This window comes from Ursus arctos, unplaced genomic scaffold (genome assembly GCF_023065955.2).
Source record: "Ursus arctos isolate Adak ecotype North America unplaced genomic scaffold, UrsArc2.0 scaffold_12, whole genome shotgun sequence".
NCBI classification, from domain to species: domain Eukaryota; kingdom Metazoa; phylum Chordata; class Mammalia; order Carnivora; family Ursidae; genus Ursus; species Ursus arctos.
In genome coordinates, this window is record NW_026622786.1 from 68,843,059 (window position 1) to 68,862,005 (window position 18,947).

Below are 18,947 nucleotides of genomic sequence, written 5' to 3' on the forward strand. Positions count from 1 at the left end.
TCCGGAGAGGTAGTGGCGCCAATCTGAGCGAGAATAGGCGGGAATTCCGGCTGTCTCTGTTCCGGGGCTCAGACCATCTTTACAAACCGGGTGCAAACCCCGCCCCGCCAGGGATATTCTGTGGGTGTTGCGAGAGAGCGACCACTCGCGCAGAAAGATGCCTCCGCCTGGGTGCTTGGAGCACTGGAAGAGACTCCGTAAAGGCCCCAAACCCAGTTGGGGGAACTGAGAGGATGCGGAGCTGACAGTTGAGTACTGAGCTAGGCCAGAAGGGGCGGGAAGGGCCTTCCAAGCAGAAGTTGCAGAGAGAAAGATCCGGAGGTAGAAAAACGAGGACAGATTTGTGGGCAGAGGCGGATTTATAGTGAAGCTAACGAAGCTTGAAGTTTCAGAACCTGTCATTTGCAGTGCCCCTTCCAAGGCCCTGTCCTTAATATTGTATTGTTTTTCTTAAAGAGGGCCCTCGAATTGTGTAGGCTGTAGGCGCCACAAAACTTGACTCCACCATAGGGAGCCAGTAGAAAGGAAGGATATGATCAGATAGGTGTTTTTAAAAATGATCGTCTGGGAGCTTACAGGTTGGTGAATACACCGAAGTGCTGGGAGAGAGCATGGAAGCTCCGTGTCCTTTCCTTATCTGTACCTTGCACTATGCATCTCTTCCATCTGACTGTCCTGAGTTATATCCTTTAATAATAAAACAGTGATCTAGTGAGAAAAGGGGTCTCCTGCGATCTGTGAGCTGCTCCAGCAAGTTACTGGAGCCCAAGGAGGGTGTCGTGGGGATCTCTGATCTCTGGGCAGTGAGAAGTACAGATGTGAGCTGTCAACCAGTGGAGCTTAAGTATTCGAAAGTAATCAGCCACTATTTCAAACTCCATCAAAGAGTCATGTCACTTTCAGAAGGCAGGAGATTTGGGTACATTTTTACTGGAGTTACAGGAGTGATGAAGCAAGTGTGAATTTTAAGACAACAAACGATCTCTTCACTACCACAGAAAATTAGAAGTAGTGAAGAACCGTTGTAGCACTATGAGCTTTTCCAGTAGTTTATGGATTGTGAACTGTCAAAGCTACATGTGAATGAAGGAATTTTTAACCTTTGCTCAAACTGTATTATTTTTAATGTGAGTTGTTAAGTTCCAGTGACAAACATACACCTTTATTTCGACATTTACAGGAGTAGTTACCAAAACTTTAAATATCACAAATAGAATCTTGTGTTTTTCACTAAAAAAAAGAAAAATCGTCTGACAGTTGATGATCGGAGTAAATAGGATTACGGCAGAGAGATGAGATGAGAGAAGATGGTTCTGGATTAGTGTGGTGCCAGTGAAGATAGAAAAGGATTGATTGCACTTACAATTCAGAGAGAATTACAGGACTTGTTGATTGGCCGCGTCTGTTTAAACTAGTACATGCTACACCACCAGTTAATAGCTGTCCTCTTAACCTGCTTTTATTGTAACATGTATTTTTTCCATACAGTCTGCTAAATTATAATTTTCAAAAGGTTGGAAACATAATTCTTATACAAAGATAAAATGAACAAATGCCAAAGATTTTATTTATCATAATAAACTGCTCCTGCATTATTATCCTAAATAATGAGGGAACCAGTTAGATGGTAAGACTTGTTCAAATGAGAACTTGAGTTTTAGAGATTTAGGTTATCAGCCAAGGGAATACTGAAGTGAATTTGCTAATATTTGCAAAAACGTTAATATCTTATTAAGTAATAAACTGTAGTGCTTGGGATTATTCCATCTCTACTGATCAAAATTCAGTTGCATTACTATGGCTAGGAATCGTTTACATTGCCATTCGTTTTCTACAAGTTAACCTTTACCCCTACGAAGTTCTGCAGTAGCCTAGTCAATATAAAGTCTATCAAAGGTATACCCTAGCACTACAGGGAAGGAGCACCCAATAACTCTCCTCTGCCCCTTTACAAGTTCTGGACAATTTTTCTTACTGTTTTTTGCCCTCACTAGAGTTAAGATTTTAAAAATCAAGGATTTTGTATGTTCATTGTTGAATTATCAGCACCTAGAACTGTGTGTGATACATATTTGGCTCTCAGTAAATATTTATTGAATGAAGTGATTGAGTGAAAGATGAGAAGTTTGTTACAGGGACCTAGCAGTTGTAAGATAGAGGGCGGTATGTGCATAGAGAAAAGCCTTTTTTAAAAAAAGTTCATGGCAGCTCTTTCTGCCCACCGGTCCTGTCCCCATGCTATAATAGAAACACCTTTTTGCAAAGAAAGAAAGAGAGAGAGAGAGAGGAAAGAGAGAAAGAGAAATAGAGAAATAGAAAAAGAAAGAAAGAAAGAAAGAAAGGAAGGAAGAAAGGAAGAAAGGGAAGGAAAAAGGAAAGAAAAAGAAGGAAATGGCTCATGACATTTAAATCCAGAGAAGGATCCAGTAAACAGAGATTGAATACACTAAATAGGAGGTATCCCAGAATACCTGTTCTCAAAGGTTTATACCAAATGTGGAGTGTCAGGACCACAACCACCACCTCCCTATGAAGGACCCCGTCCAACTCCAAGCCTCCTCAGTTTACCCATCTATAAAATAAGGGATCAAGAGAGAGAGTGTTGGACTAGATCAATGATTCTCAAACTTTTTGGTCTTGGGACCCCTTTACACTCTTTTTAAAAATTTTTTTAAAGATTTTATTTATTTGCTTGAGAGAGAGAGCACAAGTGGGGGTGGAGGGGCAGAGGGAGAGGGAGAAGCAGACTCCTCACTGAGCAGGGATCCCAACACCTAGGATCATGACCTGAGCCCAAGCAGACGCTTAACCAGCTGAACCACCCCAGCTCCCCACCTTTACACTCTTAAAATTTAAGAATTATTAAGCTATTGTTTATTTGTCTATCAGTGTTTGCTGGATTAGAAATTAAAACAAAAAAATTTTAATATTCAATAAAAATAACAATAAACCCATTGCATGTTAATATAGATATCTTTATGAAAAATAGTTATATTTTTCTAAAAGAAATTTAGTCAGAAGAGTTACAAGTGCATTATTTTAAACCCAACATGGGGCTCAGACTCACGACCCTGAGATCAAGAGTTGCACACTCTTCCCACTGAGCCAACCAGGCGTCCCAAGAGGAATATTTTAATAGCCTATGTAGATAACTGAGTATTCTTTGATGCTATGTCAAAATTTGACAAGTGGATGGAGTGCCCGGGTGGCTCAGTTGGTTAAGCGTCTGTCTTCGGCACAGGTCATGATCCCAGGATCCTGGGATTGAGCCCCACATCGTGCTCCCTGCTCAGTGGGGAGCCTGCTTCTCCCTCTTCCACTCCCCCTGCTTGTGCTCGCTCGCTCTCTCTCAAATAAATAAAATAAAATCTTTAAAAAAAAATTTGACAAGTGGTAGTTTTCTTAAAAGTCAGTGGCAGTGCGGAATCTGAAACCATACCAAAGGACTTTTCATATTCTATTACATTGAGATCCATTGATCTGTCTTGTAGTTAGAATGAATCTTTTGCCCAAGCATGATTCTGTCACATCATACAGTGGTTATTTGGAAATTATCAGGTTCACTGAGTCCTGTATATCTTCCATATGTTTTCACATTCACTATACAATATCAGAAATCACATTTGTTAATATCTCTACTGATCTCATCAGAAAAGTCTTTAAATGGGGTGCCTGGGTGGCTCAGCTGGTTAAGCATCTGCCTTCAGCTCGGGTCATGATCCCAGGGTCTTGGGATCAAGCCCCATGTTGGACTCCCCGCTCAGCGGGGAGTCTCCTTCTCCCTCTACCTCTGCAGCTCCCCCTGCTTGTGCTTTCTCTCTCAAAGAAATAATAAATAAAAATCTTAAAAAAAAAAAAAAAGGAAAGTCTTTAAATATTAGGAAGATTTTAAGCTCACAATAATGGGTGCAAGTTTTTCAAAATCCTAATTTATTTTATTTTATTTATTTATTTTAAGTAATGTCTACACCCAACGTGGGGCTCAAACCCACAACCTTGATATGAGTTGCATACTCCACTGACTGTGCCAGCCAGGTGCTCCTCCAAATCCTAGTTTTGCTTGAAAGCTCAATTTTTATCTCTGGCAACTAGTACTATCAATTGTTTTCTTTGAAGTGACAGGCTTACTTTGTTCATTTTTCAAGAAAATGCTATTGAAATACAATTGGTTTTTGTTTATTGATCTTACATCCTGAGACCTTGCTAAGCTAAATTCTGTTTTGGTAACTTTTTGGGAAATAGTTTCACCTGTTCTATGTACGGGGTTATGTCTTCTATAAAGACACTTTTACTTCTTTCCAATATGAATCCTTTTTTTTTTCTTTTGCATTATTTTACTGTTTTTTATTTACAGAACACTGTTCAATACAGGAGGTAGGTAAGTCTTTACCTACGTAGACTGACTTGCGCCCATTCTTCAGGGGAAAGCATTCAGTATTTCATTATTATATGATGTTAACTATAGTTTTGTTTTGTTTACAACAGGTGTCTTTTACTAGATTGAGAAAGTTGCCTTCTTTCCTAGTTTGCTAAGATTTTTTAAAAAATCATGAATGGTTGTTGACTTTCTTCAAATGTTTTTCCTGCATTTATTGAGTTGCTATGTTTTTTCTGCTTTATCATTAATATGATGAATTATATTGACTGATTTTCAAATGATGAACCAATTTTGCATTCCTGTAAAAAAAACATACAAGTTCATGATGTATTATTCTTTTTATATATTGTTACATTTTTGCATCTGTGTTATGGAGGACATTGACCTGAATTTTTTTCTTTCTGTAATATCTTTGATTTTGATGTCAGGATAATGCTGAACTCATAAAATGAGTTCAGGAAGTATCCCTTCACTTATAATTTCTGAAAGAATTTTTATAGAATTGGTATTAATCCTTCCTTATATAATAATTATTATTGTTATTATTATTATTTTAGTTTTATTTGTGTAAGTAATCTCTCCACCCAACATGGGGCTCAAACTTGCAATCCCAGGATCAAGTGTCACATGCTCTTCCGACTGAGCCAGCCAGGAGCCCCTTTCCTTAAATTCTTGCGAATTCAGCAGTGTAGCCTTCTGGGCCTGGAGTTGGGTGTTTGGGTGTTTTTTGGTTTTGGTTTTGTTTTGCAGGGGTGGGGAGTTCAGGGTGAGGAGAAAGAGAAGGTTTTTAATTATGAACTCAATTTCTTTCATTGATATAGGGCAGTGATTTTCAAACAGAGATGATGCCCCTTTCTCAGGAGACACTTGGTAACCTCTGGAGATATTTGGGATTATTATAACTAGATGGTGCTTCTGGCATCGAGAGGGTAGAAGCCAGGGATACTGCTGAAAACCCTATCCCCCCACACAAAGAATTATCTAGCCCAAAATGTCAAGACTGCTAAAATTTGAGAAACCCTGATGATATAGGGCTATTTGAATTTTCCAATTCTTCTTGTAGCAGTTTTAACAATTTGAGACTGGGACACCTGGGTGGCTCAGCTGTTAAATGTCTGCCTTCGGCTCAGGTCATGATCTCAGGGTCCTGGGATCGGGCCCCTCATTGGACTCCCTGCTCGGCGGGAAGACTGCTTCTCCCTCTCACCCTCCCTTCCTTGTGTTCCCTGTCTCTCTGTCAAATAAATAAATAAAATCTTTAAAAAAAAATTGAGACTTTTAAAGAATTTGTTCATTTCATGCAAGTTGGCAGATTTTTTCCTTTTAGTGTGTTTAGCAAGGGGCGTCAAACTACAGCACAGGTCAAATTCAGCCTTCCACCCATTTTGGCAATACTGCTTTATTTTTACGCAGCCACACCTTTCATTTAGTGTGGTTCCGTTACTACTACAACGATAAGATGAGTGGTTGCTCTAGAGATCATATGCCCCACAATCCAGAAATATTTGCTATCTGAATCTTTACAGAAAAAGGCTGCCGATCCGATTTGTAGGGTCTACAGTAATGTCCCCTCGCTCATCACTGATACTGGTAATTCGTGTCTTCTCTCTTCGGTACTTTTATCAGCCTACCTAGAGGTTTATTTTATTGAACTTTACAAAGAAACAGTTTGTGGTTTTGTTGGTTTTCTCCTTTTCTATTTCATAGATTTCTATTCTTTACAATTTCTTTCTACTTAATGTGTTGTTTTTATTGCTAACTACCTTTTAAATAAAATTTCTAAATAAGATAAAATATCTATTCTATTTACCCATTTATTTTGTTTGTTTCTTTTTAAGTTTTTTTTAAAAAGATTTTATTTATTTATTTGACAGAGAGACACAGAGAGAGAGTACAAGGGGGAACAGCAGAGGGAGAGGGAGAGGGAGAACCAGGCTCCCCGCTGAGCAGGGAGCCCCATGGAGGCTTGATCTCAGGACCCTGAGATCATGACCTGAGCTGAGGGCAGACCGTTAACCGACCGAGCCACCCAGGCACCCCTTACTTATAACTTTTAAGTTTTTATTTATATATATATAAATTATAATTTATATATAATTATATACAAATTATAATATAAATCATATAAATATATAATTTATATATAATATATATATTATATATTTTTATATATATGGTGTAATATTGGCTTCAGGAGTAGAATTTAGTGATTCATCACTTATATTTAACACCCAGTGCTCATCACAACAGGTACCCTCCTTAATACCCACCACCCATCCAGCCCATCTCCCGCCCACCTCCCCTCCAGCAACCCTCAGTTTGTTCTCTATCATTAAGAATCTCTTATGGTTTGCCTCCCTCTCTTTTTTTTTTCTTCCTTCCCCCATTTACCCATTTATTGACCATTTCTGGGACTGTTCATTTCGTTATGTAGATCAAAGTTTCCATTTAGTATCTTTTTTTTTTCCCCTGAAGAACTTCCATTAATCTTTCTTAGAGTCCAAGTCTGCTGACAATGAATTCTCTCACCTTTCATTTGTTTAAAACACCCTTATTTTGTTTGCATTTAAGGATATTTTCACTAGATATGGAATTCTGGAATCAAAATTTACTTCGTTCAGCACTTTAAAGATGAGTTTTCTTAAGAGAAGTGGGTAGGAATTCTTACTGTTGTGCCTCTATATGTAATGCATCTTTTTGAGATTTTCTTTTTATTACTAGTTTTCAGCAATTTGGGGTAAGTGACTTGATGTGATTTCCTTTATTTTATTCTGGTTGGAGTGTGTTGAGCTTCTAGGAACTGTGAGTTTATAATTTTCTTTTTTTTAAAAGATTTTATTTTATTTATTTGAGAGAGAGAGTGTGTGTGCGCAAGCAGGGGGAGCGGCAGCAGAGGGAGAGAGAGAGAAGCAGGCTCCCCACTGAGCAGGGAGCCGGATGTGGGGCTCGATCCCAGGACCCTGCGAATCATGACCTGAGCTGAAGGCAGATGCTTAACCGACTGAACTGCCCAGGCGCCCCTATAATTTTTATTATATTTGGAAAATTTCAACCATTACTGTTTCAAATATTTTTTTTTCTGTTCCAAAACGACTTAAGTTCTTTCATTTGTAACATTTCCTCAAAGTAATTTGGTATACTTCAAAAATTAATTTTGGTAAAAAAAATTTTTTCTCCCTTCCCTCCACCCCCCCCCTATTCTGGGCCATTTGATATTATCTCACAGCTTACCTTTTCCTTGTCCTCTATTTTTAGTGTTTCTTTTTCTCTTGTGCTTCAAGTTTTTATAGTTTCTGCTGCTGTGTCTTCAAGAACATATAAGTACACCTATTCTTTTTCTTCAGTGTGTAATCTTTTGCCAATCTTGTTAAGTGAATTTTAAATTTCAGATATTATACTTTTTTTTTTTAGAAAGAGAGAGAACACATGAGTGGGGGCAGGGGTGAAGGGGGACAGAGGGAAAGGGAGAGAATCTTAAGAAGACTTGGCGCTGAGCAAGGAGGCCATCTGGGGCTCAATCTCACAACCCTTGAGATTATGACCTGAGCCGAAACCAAGAGTTGGACACTTAACTGACTGAACCACCCAGGCACCCCCAGATAATTGTACTTTTAAGCTCCAAAATTTCTATTTGATTCGTGTTATATGTTCTACTTCTTTCATTATGTTCATTTCCATTAAATCCTTGGGCATATTTGTAATAGAGCTTTCCAAGTCCTTGTCTACTACTTTATCATCTTATGTGTCTGTTTTTATTGACAATTTTTCTCCTGGTCACATTTGTCTGCTTTTTTTGTATGTCTAGCGATTTTTTTATTGAATGTTTGGTATTGTGAAATTTACATTGTTGAATGCTGGATTTTGTTGACTTCTTTTAAAACGTCTTGGACTTTGTTCTGGCAGGCATTCAGGTTATTTTTTGAATCAGCTTGATCCTTTCCTTTTTAAGATGGGGTATAGCCTATCTTAGTGGCCTCTTTCTAGGGCTAATTTTAGCCCTACTGCTGAAGCGCCCTCTTCTGGAGTTCAAGTTCAATGCTCCAGGTGTTCAACAAGTTCGATAGGAACCCCCCACATTAGCTGGCCAAAACTCAAACATCTCCCACCCTTCTGTTAACTTTGGGAATTATTCAGTTTACAGGTACCCAGTAGTTCATTGCCTGGCTAAACGGAGTTTTGCCCTATTCACATGCAGCTTAATATTTGGCAACAGACTCAAGCATCCTCTAAGCAGAATTCTGGAGCTATTTCTCTGGGTAATTTCTCCTTTCTGTAGTAACACTAATTAACACATTACTAACCATTCACTAAAATCTGAGTAATGAGTTTAGGGATGTTCACTGTAAAATTTCAGCTTTGCTGTATGTTTGAAATTTTAATGAGATGTTTGAAAATAATCAGATTACATACAACAAATACAGTGCCACCATTTATAAAGGTATTTGTGAGATTATCCATTACCCTGAAATGGGTTCTAAATCAGAAATGGCTGGGAAATGCTGGCCATCCCTGTAGCTAGGACAATAGATTGAAAGAGCTTCTAGGTTCAAGTGGCCCTTTGCCCCATTTTTTGCAAACATAATCCCTCAGATTGTCTTAGTGGCAATGTCACCTTTCATTTAAGCTGTAGTGTGTATATTCTCCTTTTGTAATTAATACGTATCACCTTCCTCACCTAACTTTCAACTGATTCATTTATTTATATTAGTATTGATTCATCAATTATTTTATTCAATGAGTTTAAATCCAGTACTACCATATGTTTTGATGCTCACATTGTTCTAGATTTGATTAGTGGTCTTTGTGCACTTCTGACATGTCCCTATTGTTCTTTGAGCATTTTCTTCTTTCTGGAACAAACAACAAAATGTTCCAGGCTTATCTTGTACTTTCCCAGCCTTGGAACCATCCATTTCTCCAAGGAGCCCTGGTTCCTTTTATTAGCCAACGAAGCCCTCTTGGTGGGCTGAGCTAGAGAAATATATATTCCCTACATATACATACTGGCCTCTATATTTACTTACATTGAAATCTGTATTTATTTAGTTTATAAATACCTCACCACAGCGAGGTTCCTTCTGTTTTTTTTTCCTTTTCCCTATTTGTAACTCCGTTCTCTGCTAGCATTTATTACCTTCAATATATTAACTTACTAGGGGTCTCCCTCACTGCTGTACGTATGTAACCAATCTCCCATTGCCAGCATGCCTACCTAGGCACCCTTTTCTTACCCTTCTTGGAATCCAGTATCCTGCCCCTCACAAACCTATATCCTCCTCACTCCTTTTTAAAATATGTATATTTTTGGGACACCTGGGTGGCTCAGTTGGTTAAGCATCGGCCTTCAGCTCAGGTCGTCCTGGGATCAAGCTCCACATCAGGCTCCCTGTTCAGCAGGGAACCTGCTTCTCCCTCTGCCTGCTGCTCTCTGCTTGTGCTCTCTAGATCTGAAAAAAATAAAATCTTAAAAAAAAATGTGTATTTTTAAAAAGCAACCTTGTGGGGTGCCTGGGTGGCCTAGTCAGTTAAGCATCTGCCTTCGGCTCACATCATGATCCCAGGGTCCTGGGATGGAGCCTGCTTCTCCCTCTGCCCCTCCCCCCACTCATGCTCTCTCTCTCTCTCTCTCAAATAAATAAAATCTTTTTAAAGAAAAAAGCAACCTTGTTGGACACTGAGACCAAAAACTGTCAAAAGACACTTCTGTAGTAGGAGACTTTCATGAGGACTGGGTATCCAATGAAATTAAGCCATCACTGTTCATTTTAACTGTGATAATGGCATCAAGGTAAACTTTTAAAAGTCCTTATCATTAAGAGATACATACTTACAGGTGCCTGGGTGGCTCAATTGGTTAAGTGTCTGACTTTGGCTAAGGTCATGATGTCGGGCTCCCTGCTCAGCAGGGAGTCAGCTTGTCCCTCTCCCCCCTCCCCAAGCGCACACATACTCTCTCTCAAATAAATCTTAAAAAAAAAAAAGAGAGAGAGATACATACTTGCTAGGTGATAGCTACATGGGAGTTGATTATTTTGACCTAGTCATATGTTTGACATTTTCAAATTAAAAAAAAAAGGAAAGGAAGCAGCAGGTCTGCAGATTACTGGACTTTATTAAGAGGAATCACTGCTAATTACATAGAAGGTACTTGCCTAAGCCAAAATCCATGAGGTTCACATGAATGTACAGTTAACACAGATAAGAAACAAATGGCATGGTCAAAACCACAAAATATCCTGATGCCCGGGTGATGAAGGCTGGGGTGAAGTACGCACATTTATTTCAAGCTGTTAAAGAGTTTGTGGGCCACCTAGATGGGGGAAAGAAAAGGATGTCATCAACTGGCAGCTTTAATGTCACAGCTTACAAGGTCCTTCATGACCTGGAACACTACTGCCTCTTCTGCCTCTTCCCTCTCCATAGCATTCCCACACACCCATACCCCTCTTGAGCCCTAGTGAACTACCTTCGGTTACCTGAATACCATCTCCTTTCTACCTACAACTCTCTTTTCTACCTTTTTAAAAATCTTTTATCTTTCCTTTAGAACTTAAGTTTACATGTCATTTCTTGTAAGCTTTCTCCACACAAACTCCTGTCCCCACACAAATCTGTCCCTCCTCTATCTTCCCCATAGAAACTTACACCTCCCATATCAGTGTTTATTAACGTAACAAATATTTATGTAACATCCACTATATGCCAGCTACTGTTCTAGGTGCTGAGTGAACTACAATGGTAAACTAGGCAGTATCTCTGTCTTGTAGGAAACTTAGGGGGACATTATAATAAGAGAAATGTAATATACACATAAGGTAAACCTCTGACAGTAATAAACGCTCTGAGGAAAATAAAAAGTGGGTGGGTGGGGGAGCATAGCAGCTTTAAATAGAGGATTAGTGAAGGCCAACCTGAGAAGGTTATACCCAAAAGAGTTAAGTGTTCTATTTGTCTCCTATGCTGGTTCAACTAAGTGAAGGAAGGGACCATGCCTATCTCATTCCTACATCTCAGCCCAGTGCTTGGCTCATAAAGTATTTAAATAACAATTCACCGTTTTAACTTTTTTTTGTAAGTAGTCTATGACAAACATGGGGCTCAAAATCACAACCCCAAGATCAAGAGTCGCAAGCTCCACTGAATGAGCCTGCCAGGTGCCCTCATTTTAACTATTTTTAACTCTACATTTCTGTGGCATTAAGTAACTCCAATTGTCCAGCAATTATCAATTTCCAGAATTTTTTCATCTTCCCAAACTGAAACGAATTCCCTATTTCCCCCTCCCTGAAGCCCCTGGCAACCACCATTCCACTTTCTGTCTACAAATTTGATTACTGCAGGTACCTCATTAAGTGGAATGACATATTTGTCTTTTTGTGATTGGTTTATTTTACTTAGCATGTCTTCAAGGTTCATACAGGTTGTAACGTCAGAGTTCTTCCCTTTTTAAGGGTAAATATTTCATTATAGGTATATACCACAATGGACATTGGGGCTGCATCCACCTTTTAGCTATTCTGAATGCTACTATGAACATGCGTGTACAAGTAAGTGTTCAACTCAACTGTCTCAATTCCTTTGGGTACACAACCAGAAGTGGAACTGCTGGATCATATAGCAGAGTTTAATTTTTTGAGTAAAGTGTTTCATTTCTTTTTATTGCCAAATAATATTCCATTATATGGATATATTACATTTTATTTATCTACTTATCAATTGGTGAACATATATGTTGTTTCCACTTTCTGGCTATTATGAATAATGTTTCTATGAATATTTGTGTACAAGCTTTTGTATAGACATAATGTCTTCATTTCTCTTGAGTATATACCTAGGAGAATCACTGGATCATACATTAACTCTATGTTTAACTTTTTGAAGAACTGCCAGACTGTTTTCTACAGGACTACACCAATCTATAGCCCCAACAGAGTGTATGAGGTTTCCAATTTCTCCACATCGCCAACACTGGTCTATTTTTTTTAATGATATGGAGAAGTACAGATGCATATTTCATATATAAATTTTCCTTCTTTCCACTAAAATTATGTTGAATATAATGCCTCTATTCATATTTTATATTAAATGTATTTGGATTCTATTTTTAAAAATCTGGTAGTATATACAAAAAAACATGGTTATCTTTAGGCAGTACGAGTTCAGTTAAGAGTTTTCTATCTTTATAAAATATCTTCCTTAACTGTCACAATGTGTTTAATGGGGGGGGGGGAGATGTGTGTGCATTTGTGTATTTCCGCTGTATATCACAGAATTAAACCACCTATACTGGATTTTTTTTTAAGTAAGCTCTACGCCCAACATGAGGCTTGAACTTAAGACCCTGAGATCAAGAGATGCGTGCTCTCTACCAACTGAGCCAGCCAGCACCCCCGGAATTGTTGAAGCATAAAGAAAGTTGGTTGAGTGGAGATCATTAACTTTCTTCAGGGCAGAAAAAGTCATTTACTTTTTCCTTTTTACCTTTTGACCCCATTCACCCATTTCTCCCTACTTTTTTGATTATCATGCCTACCAGGATGGGTATGAACTGGTGTCTCATTTGTGGTTTTGATCTGTATTTCCGCCGAGAGCTAACGGCGTTAAGCACCTTTTCATGTGCTTATTAGCCACCCAATGGTTTTAATATAAGTATTCATATCCAACTTTTGCCCACTCTGTAATTTCTTTAAAATACCTGTCATATGTAAGAGAGTCAAATACAAATTTACTTAAAAAAAAAAGGGGGGGGGCGCCTGGATGGCTCTGTCCATGATACTGGAGTCAAGCCCTATGTTGAGTTGGGCTCCCTGCTCAGCAGGAGTCAGCCTCGCCCTCTGCCCCTTCCCCAGCTCTCTCTGTCTCTCTCAAATAAATAAATACAATCTTAAAAAAAAAAAAAACAAAAAACTTTTTTACAAGACATACTGGAGGATATAAATGATTTTAATTTTTTATTTTTATTTATTTTTTAAAGATTTTATTTATTTACTTGACAGAGAGAGGGAGAGACACGGTGAAAGAGGGAACACAAGCAGGGGGAGGGGGAGAAGCAGGCTTCCCACTGAGCAGGGAGCCTGACATGGGGCTCAATCCCAGAACCCTGGGATCATGACCTGAGCCACCCAGATGCCCCTATAAATGATTTTAAAGAATAGCCTGTTATTTAAAGGTACAAAATCCAGCTTCCCCAATGTTTAGCAGTCCAAGTTGGGACATCATTTCTCTTCTTTAAGCCTCAGTTTTTTATCTGTACAATGGGGCTAATGAGACCTATCTCCAGTAAAAGTAGTAGAATTAGGTAAGATTACTAATGTAAAGTGCTCAGCACTGCACCTGACATATACGGGCCAATAAGTATGTGCTTATTGCTAGATCTGCCCCTAGTATGGAAAAGCTGTCAGCACCAACTCTGCCTGGCCACTGTAAGCTTTCCCCTTCCTGATTTTAGGCTCACTTACGCAGTGGTCCCTTGCATGCAGGAAGTCAAAGAGCTCCTCCGTGCAATCCTCCTCTGTCTGTGACCTGGAGGATACACGCTGGTCACAGAGCTCTAGCCGCTCCCGAGCCTTTACACATTTCTCCAGCTGCTCGCATTGCTCTCTCACTGTTGTTAGGGGATCCTGAAGGAGAAACACAGACAAGAACCGAAATGGGGGTTTTAGGAGGAGACCCATAAACCATCTGCTTTGATTAATACAACCACCAAACCAAGGTGCTGCCTCTGAATTACCGTGCAGAAGGCCAGCTGGCAGAGCCACACTGCCGCCAGAAACGGCAGAATGGGGTCTCCCATTCAATTCTGATGCTAAGTGGTAGGGGCAAGTTTCACATTCCTGCCTTCCAAGGTTGCCAGTATGCACTGAAAGCCTCAGTCCTATCTGAAAAACAAGGTGGTAAAGGAAACCTAGCCAAACTTGAAGTAGATCTACAGGAGGCCTTACTTGTTAACACAGCATTTTGGGATATCTAATGTCTGTGAAGTTGAATTCCCCCATCTGACAGCCAGGCCTACATACCCCAGCTGCCCAGCCAGAAAGGCAATGTTGACATGGAGAAGGACTATATAAGGAAAGTTCCTTCCAGAGTCCTTTATTAAATCGCAAACAGCAGATAGATAATTGAATACCAGGCCCTCAAGATGCTGCTCTGCTCCCTGACACCATGACTGAAGAAGCTCCAAACCCAGAAAAGACTCAGCTTCCCAAGCCCACATCCCCCAAACACTCCACAGCACAGGAAGGAAGTATTAAAGGCTTTTTCCATTTCCATTTCTGTTCTCTCCAAGGTGTCAAGTAAAGACTCCTTAAAATGCCCTTAGAGTTTCACGAAGCTCAAACTTCCTTTTACTGAGATGGTTCCAAACCTGAGACGGCTCTTACCACTAATTCCTCCTCCTCCTCTTCCTCCTACAAAAGGAAAACAAAATTAATGTCAGCAGCAACTTAGGACATATATTCCCAATCATACTGATGTTGTAATTACTGAAGATAAACACTGTATTAATACTGTTTTAAAATTTTCTGTATTTTATGATGCTTTGACATTTTAGGGGCTTTGCTAATCCTGGAGAGAAAGCCCCTCCCAGGGGACACATCTTTCATATGTAAACCAACCAATCCAAAACCCTTATTACCAATCACTTCCTTTATCTCCTGGACTGAACCAATTATTGCTCCTGCCCTAATCATCCTACTGCCAAGTACCAAACAGCTAGAGCCCACCCCTATAGCCCAGAACCCACAGAAATTACTCAAATAATCCAATCCTAAACTTACCAGAGGTTGCCTATCCTGCTTCACCCATTCTTTCCCTCAGAAACCAAGAGTCTGGTTTCCCTTGCCCTTTCCGCTGCTCCAGGCCCTTCTCCAGGTGGCCCTGAGTGGTGTGGCCTTCCCCCCCTTCTCTTGGGACTCATAAGTAATTAACTCTTCTTTCAAAAACAGTTGTCTCCATGCCTATTATCTTACCATACCTAATTAAAACAAACCCTGAGTACATTTCAACAAGGACATACTATCTCACTTTCATTAGCAACAACCTAGTGTGTAGGACACCCTGAAGTTTTTAAAGTGGGGTTCCTGGGTGGCTCAGTCAGTTAAGCCTCTGCCTTCGGCTCAGCTCATGATCCCAGCGTCCTGGGATTCACTCCCATGTCCAGCCCCACATGGCGCTACCTGCTCAGGGGGAGTCTGCTTCTCCCTCTCCTTCTGCCCCACCCCCCTGCTTGCGTTCTCTCTTGATTTCTCTCTCAAATAAATCTTTAAAATAAAGTTTATAAAGTAGTTTCAAATCTGTAATTTGATTAATCACAACAGCCCCTTAAGGGCTCCCAGTTTAGAGATAACACTAATTAGATCCATCCTTCCTTCCTTCCTCCCTCCCTTCCTTTCTTTCCTCTTCCCTCCCTCCCCCTTCCTTAATTCCTTCCTTCTCTTTCTTTCCTCCCTCCCTTCTTTCTTTTCTTTCATTTTCTTTTCTTTCCTTCCTTCCTTCCCTTTTTAAAATCTCTACGCCTAACGTGGAGCTTGAATTCACCACCGTGAGATCAAGAGTCATATGCTCTATTGACTGAGCCAGCTGGTGCCCCAATTAGACATATTCTTTTTTTTTTTTTTTAAAGATTTTATTTATTTATTCGATAGGATAGAGACAGCCAGCGAGAGAGGGAACACAAGCAGGGGGAGTGGGAGAGGAAGAAGCAGGCTCATAGCAGAGGAGCCTGATGTGGGGCTCGATCCCACAACGCCGGGATCACGCCCTGAGCCGAAGGCAGACGCTCAACCACTGTGCCACCCAGGCGCCCCTAGACATATTCTGATAGAGATTCAAGCTGATGTTCACATGGAACCTACATCACTTGAAGTATTTTGTTTGAAATTCTGGTAGGCCCTGGTATTACCAGAAATAGCTCAATTTAGTCCTTACATCCCAAACAAAGTTAGGAGGAAAACTAACATTTTTCTAGACTCTGAACTTGGACTGGGAATATGAAAATGGCCAAACCTAAACTTTTCTTTAGCCAAAGCTTAACTAAAAATGGTTACAGTTACTGCTTTTTGACTCGCTGAACTCCCAGGACTCTTAAGTAGACTATCAGCGTTAAGTGCATCAAAGGTCTAGACTATTCCATTCACAAGCTTGGAAACACCAACTCCTACCTATTTACTTCTGATTCAGGTACACAACCTCAAACCTAGTTCCCATTCTTCCAAGGAGAGCAGTGTAAAAGGAGCATCATTTTAGGCCAAAATCTGGGGCACAGCAGAGTCTGATCAATATTTCAACCCATCAAAAGTAAGCTGTTTGCCTGCCTGCATATGCACGTATCCACATTTGGGGGAAGGGAAGAAAAGGTATATATGAAAATAAAAAGAACTGGCTCAGCAATCCCCCATTATGTTTTCAAAATTCCAACACGATCTGCTTCATTCTCTACCATGCCCTTTGCGAAAGAGACCAAAGCTCATGAGAGCTGGGAGGGCGAAGGCAGGTTCAACTATAACCCACGCTATTTATTCTCACAATTAGCAAAGATCTCTTCTAAACACAAAGATGATTTTTGGGATGTCAAATTCTAGTTTTTCATTAAGGTTTCTTAACCTCACTCTTTTTTTTTTTTTTAATCTTTTTTTTAACCTTGCTCTTTAAAAAAATTCATACTGAAAAAGTTTTTCCAAAAAATTGATATCATATTCTGCCTCAGTTAGAAACCTGAAATTAGTATCCTAGAAGCAAGACCTTTGTATCATTTCCCTATTAGCAAGGCTACTACATTGATCATTTTGATAATTTTGTGTCAAAAGTATCAGGGCATGTTTTGGAAAAACAAATCCAAATACTTTAAGTCTGAATATGGACTACTTCATGTAAAATTTCCAGTCAATGACAAAAACCAAGGTCACACTAAATAAAAAGATTTAATGTCCAAAAAGTATAGGTTCTTCATAAAAGACCTCAGTTTTTTTTTTTTTTTTTTTTAAGATTTTATTTATTTGATAGAAGACAAGCAGGGCGGAGCAGCAGAGGGAGAGGGAGAAGCAGGCTCCCCGCTGATAAGGGAGCCCAAGCAGGACTCCCGTATCATGACCTGAGCCAAAGGCAGATGATTAATTGACTGAGCCACCCAGGTGCCCCGAAGGCCTCAGTTTTCTTAATTTTAAAATTGACTACCTTCTTTTTTCATCTACTGGCTGTGGTTGAGCCCTGCTGAACTTTCTGGTATACTTCCTGCTGAACTTCCTGAGGCTGGCTCCATTTCATTTTGGTCCCCTTTCTGAAAATAAGACTAGGAAAAATTATGGGATAAACTAGTTTCCAACTATTCGGAACCCATAAACCTGGAACAGCTGCCCCGAAGTGACTACAGAACAAAGCATAGGAAATGTGATTGAAAACCAAAAGCTAGCTGGCTTCTTTCTGTAAAGCTGTGTAGCACTGGGGCTAAGTCTTGGCTCTGAAACCATGCTGCTTGGATTCACCTCCCCGCTCCATGATTAAAGCTGTGGTCCTTAGAAAAGATATTTAACCTTTCTATGCTAGTTTTTCATCTGTAAAATAACCATAATAATAGTACGCAATACTTACCTCATAGGACTATTGTGTGGCTTAAATGAATTAGTCATATAAAGAACTTGGAATAGTAAACAATTAATAATTATTATATTGGCATTCTTACTGTGGGAAAGCTCCCTCTTCCATCATCGCAGAATTATACTACACATTCCTACACTGTCCCCAAATATACCTCCCACCCCCACCCCTACCAAAGAAAAAGGTTTAAACCACTTCACAGAAATTAGCCAGATCTCCGGAGCCTCCATAGAAGATGTGGCAGGATTCCTGACCTGAGCAGAGAGAAGCACTAAGGCCGGTCGGCTTGCTCCCTAAACCTGTCAAACCAGGGTCTCAGATCACCTGATTGGCTAAAAATAAAGATACTATTTTTACAAAAGTTTAGGCTACACAGCATTTTTCGCCGTCGTTACACTTTCACCGCACTCGCAGAATGGGGAAACCAAGCCCAGAAAACGGCTAGTCAAGGAGATGACTAGACAAATGATGAATAGACAAATTCCGGGGAAGGGTCGAGGGAACCCGCAATCCCGACCGTGCAAACTCTCGGGCCAACAGGGCCCCGGGTGTGTTTTGACGGGGTAGGTCTTGAGCCTCAGAGTAGGGAAGAGAGTCGAGTCGGTCGCCTTCCCTTACCTCCTTGGGATCTCCGGACCCGGTCAGCATCTTTCGCTCGTCCTCCAGCCCCATGTCCCGCTACGGTTCTGAATTCAACACCAGCAGCAACAGCGGCACCTACTCCACTTCAGGATCAAGAAGGACTTGTAAGGGTCACTGGGCGGATATCCGGCGATCTGGCCGGAAGTGCGGCAGACTCGTCGTAGTCGCGAACACACGCTCGGATTGGCATATACTACCGTCCAAACGCAGGGGTTAGGGGGAGCTGATATTTGCTCTTAAGGAGGATTTGCTAAGTAATGTCCCTTTAATTGTGCCAGGGCCAACTACGTTTATCTACGTGTTTATTTAAAATATTGGCTTCTAAGAGGCTTGGGAA

At 40.2% G+C, this 18,947-nt stretch overlaps 1 protein-coding gene and 1 long non-coding RNA gene across 4 annotated transcripts; one reads left to right on the plus strand and one right to left on the minus strand.

Annotated features, from left to right (window-relative positions):
• Nucleotides 1-32: 32 nt before the first annotated feature.
• On the plus strand, nt 33-13,140 carry LOC130543473 (uncharacterized). Its single transcript, XR_008958844.1, has 3 exons — nt 33-247; nt 11,849-11,925; nt 12,682-13,140. It is a non-coding gene; the product is annotated as an uncharacterized LOC130543473 (long non-coding RNA).
• On the minus strand, nt 10,471-18,818 carry LOC113254727 (cytochrome b-c1 complex subunit 6, mitochondrial). Of its 3 annotated transcripts, XM_026498186.4 has the most exons (4): nt 18,587-18,818; nt 14,758-14,784; nt 13,837-13,998; nt 10,471-10,688 (listed from the first exon to the last, which is right to left on the minus strand). In XM_026498186.4, the coding sequence occupies exons 1-4, from the start codon at nt 18,638-18,640 to the stop codon at nt 10,656-10,658; spliced, it is 276 nt and encodes a 91-aa protein (XP_026353971.1). In that variant the 5' UTR covers nt 18,641-18,818; the 3' UTR covers nt 10,471-10,655. The 3 variants fall into 3 exon arrangements, with proteins under 3 accessions (XP_026353971.1, XP_057166661.1, XP_057166662.1); XM_057310678.1 differs by having other exon boundaries at nt 10,471-13,998; nt 18,587-18,737; XM_057310679.1 differs by lacking the exons at nt 14,758-14,784; nt 18,587-18,818 and adding an exon at nt 14,109-14,306.
• Nucleotides 18,819-18,947: the final 129 nt, after the last annotated feature.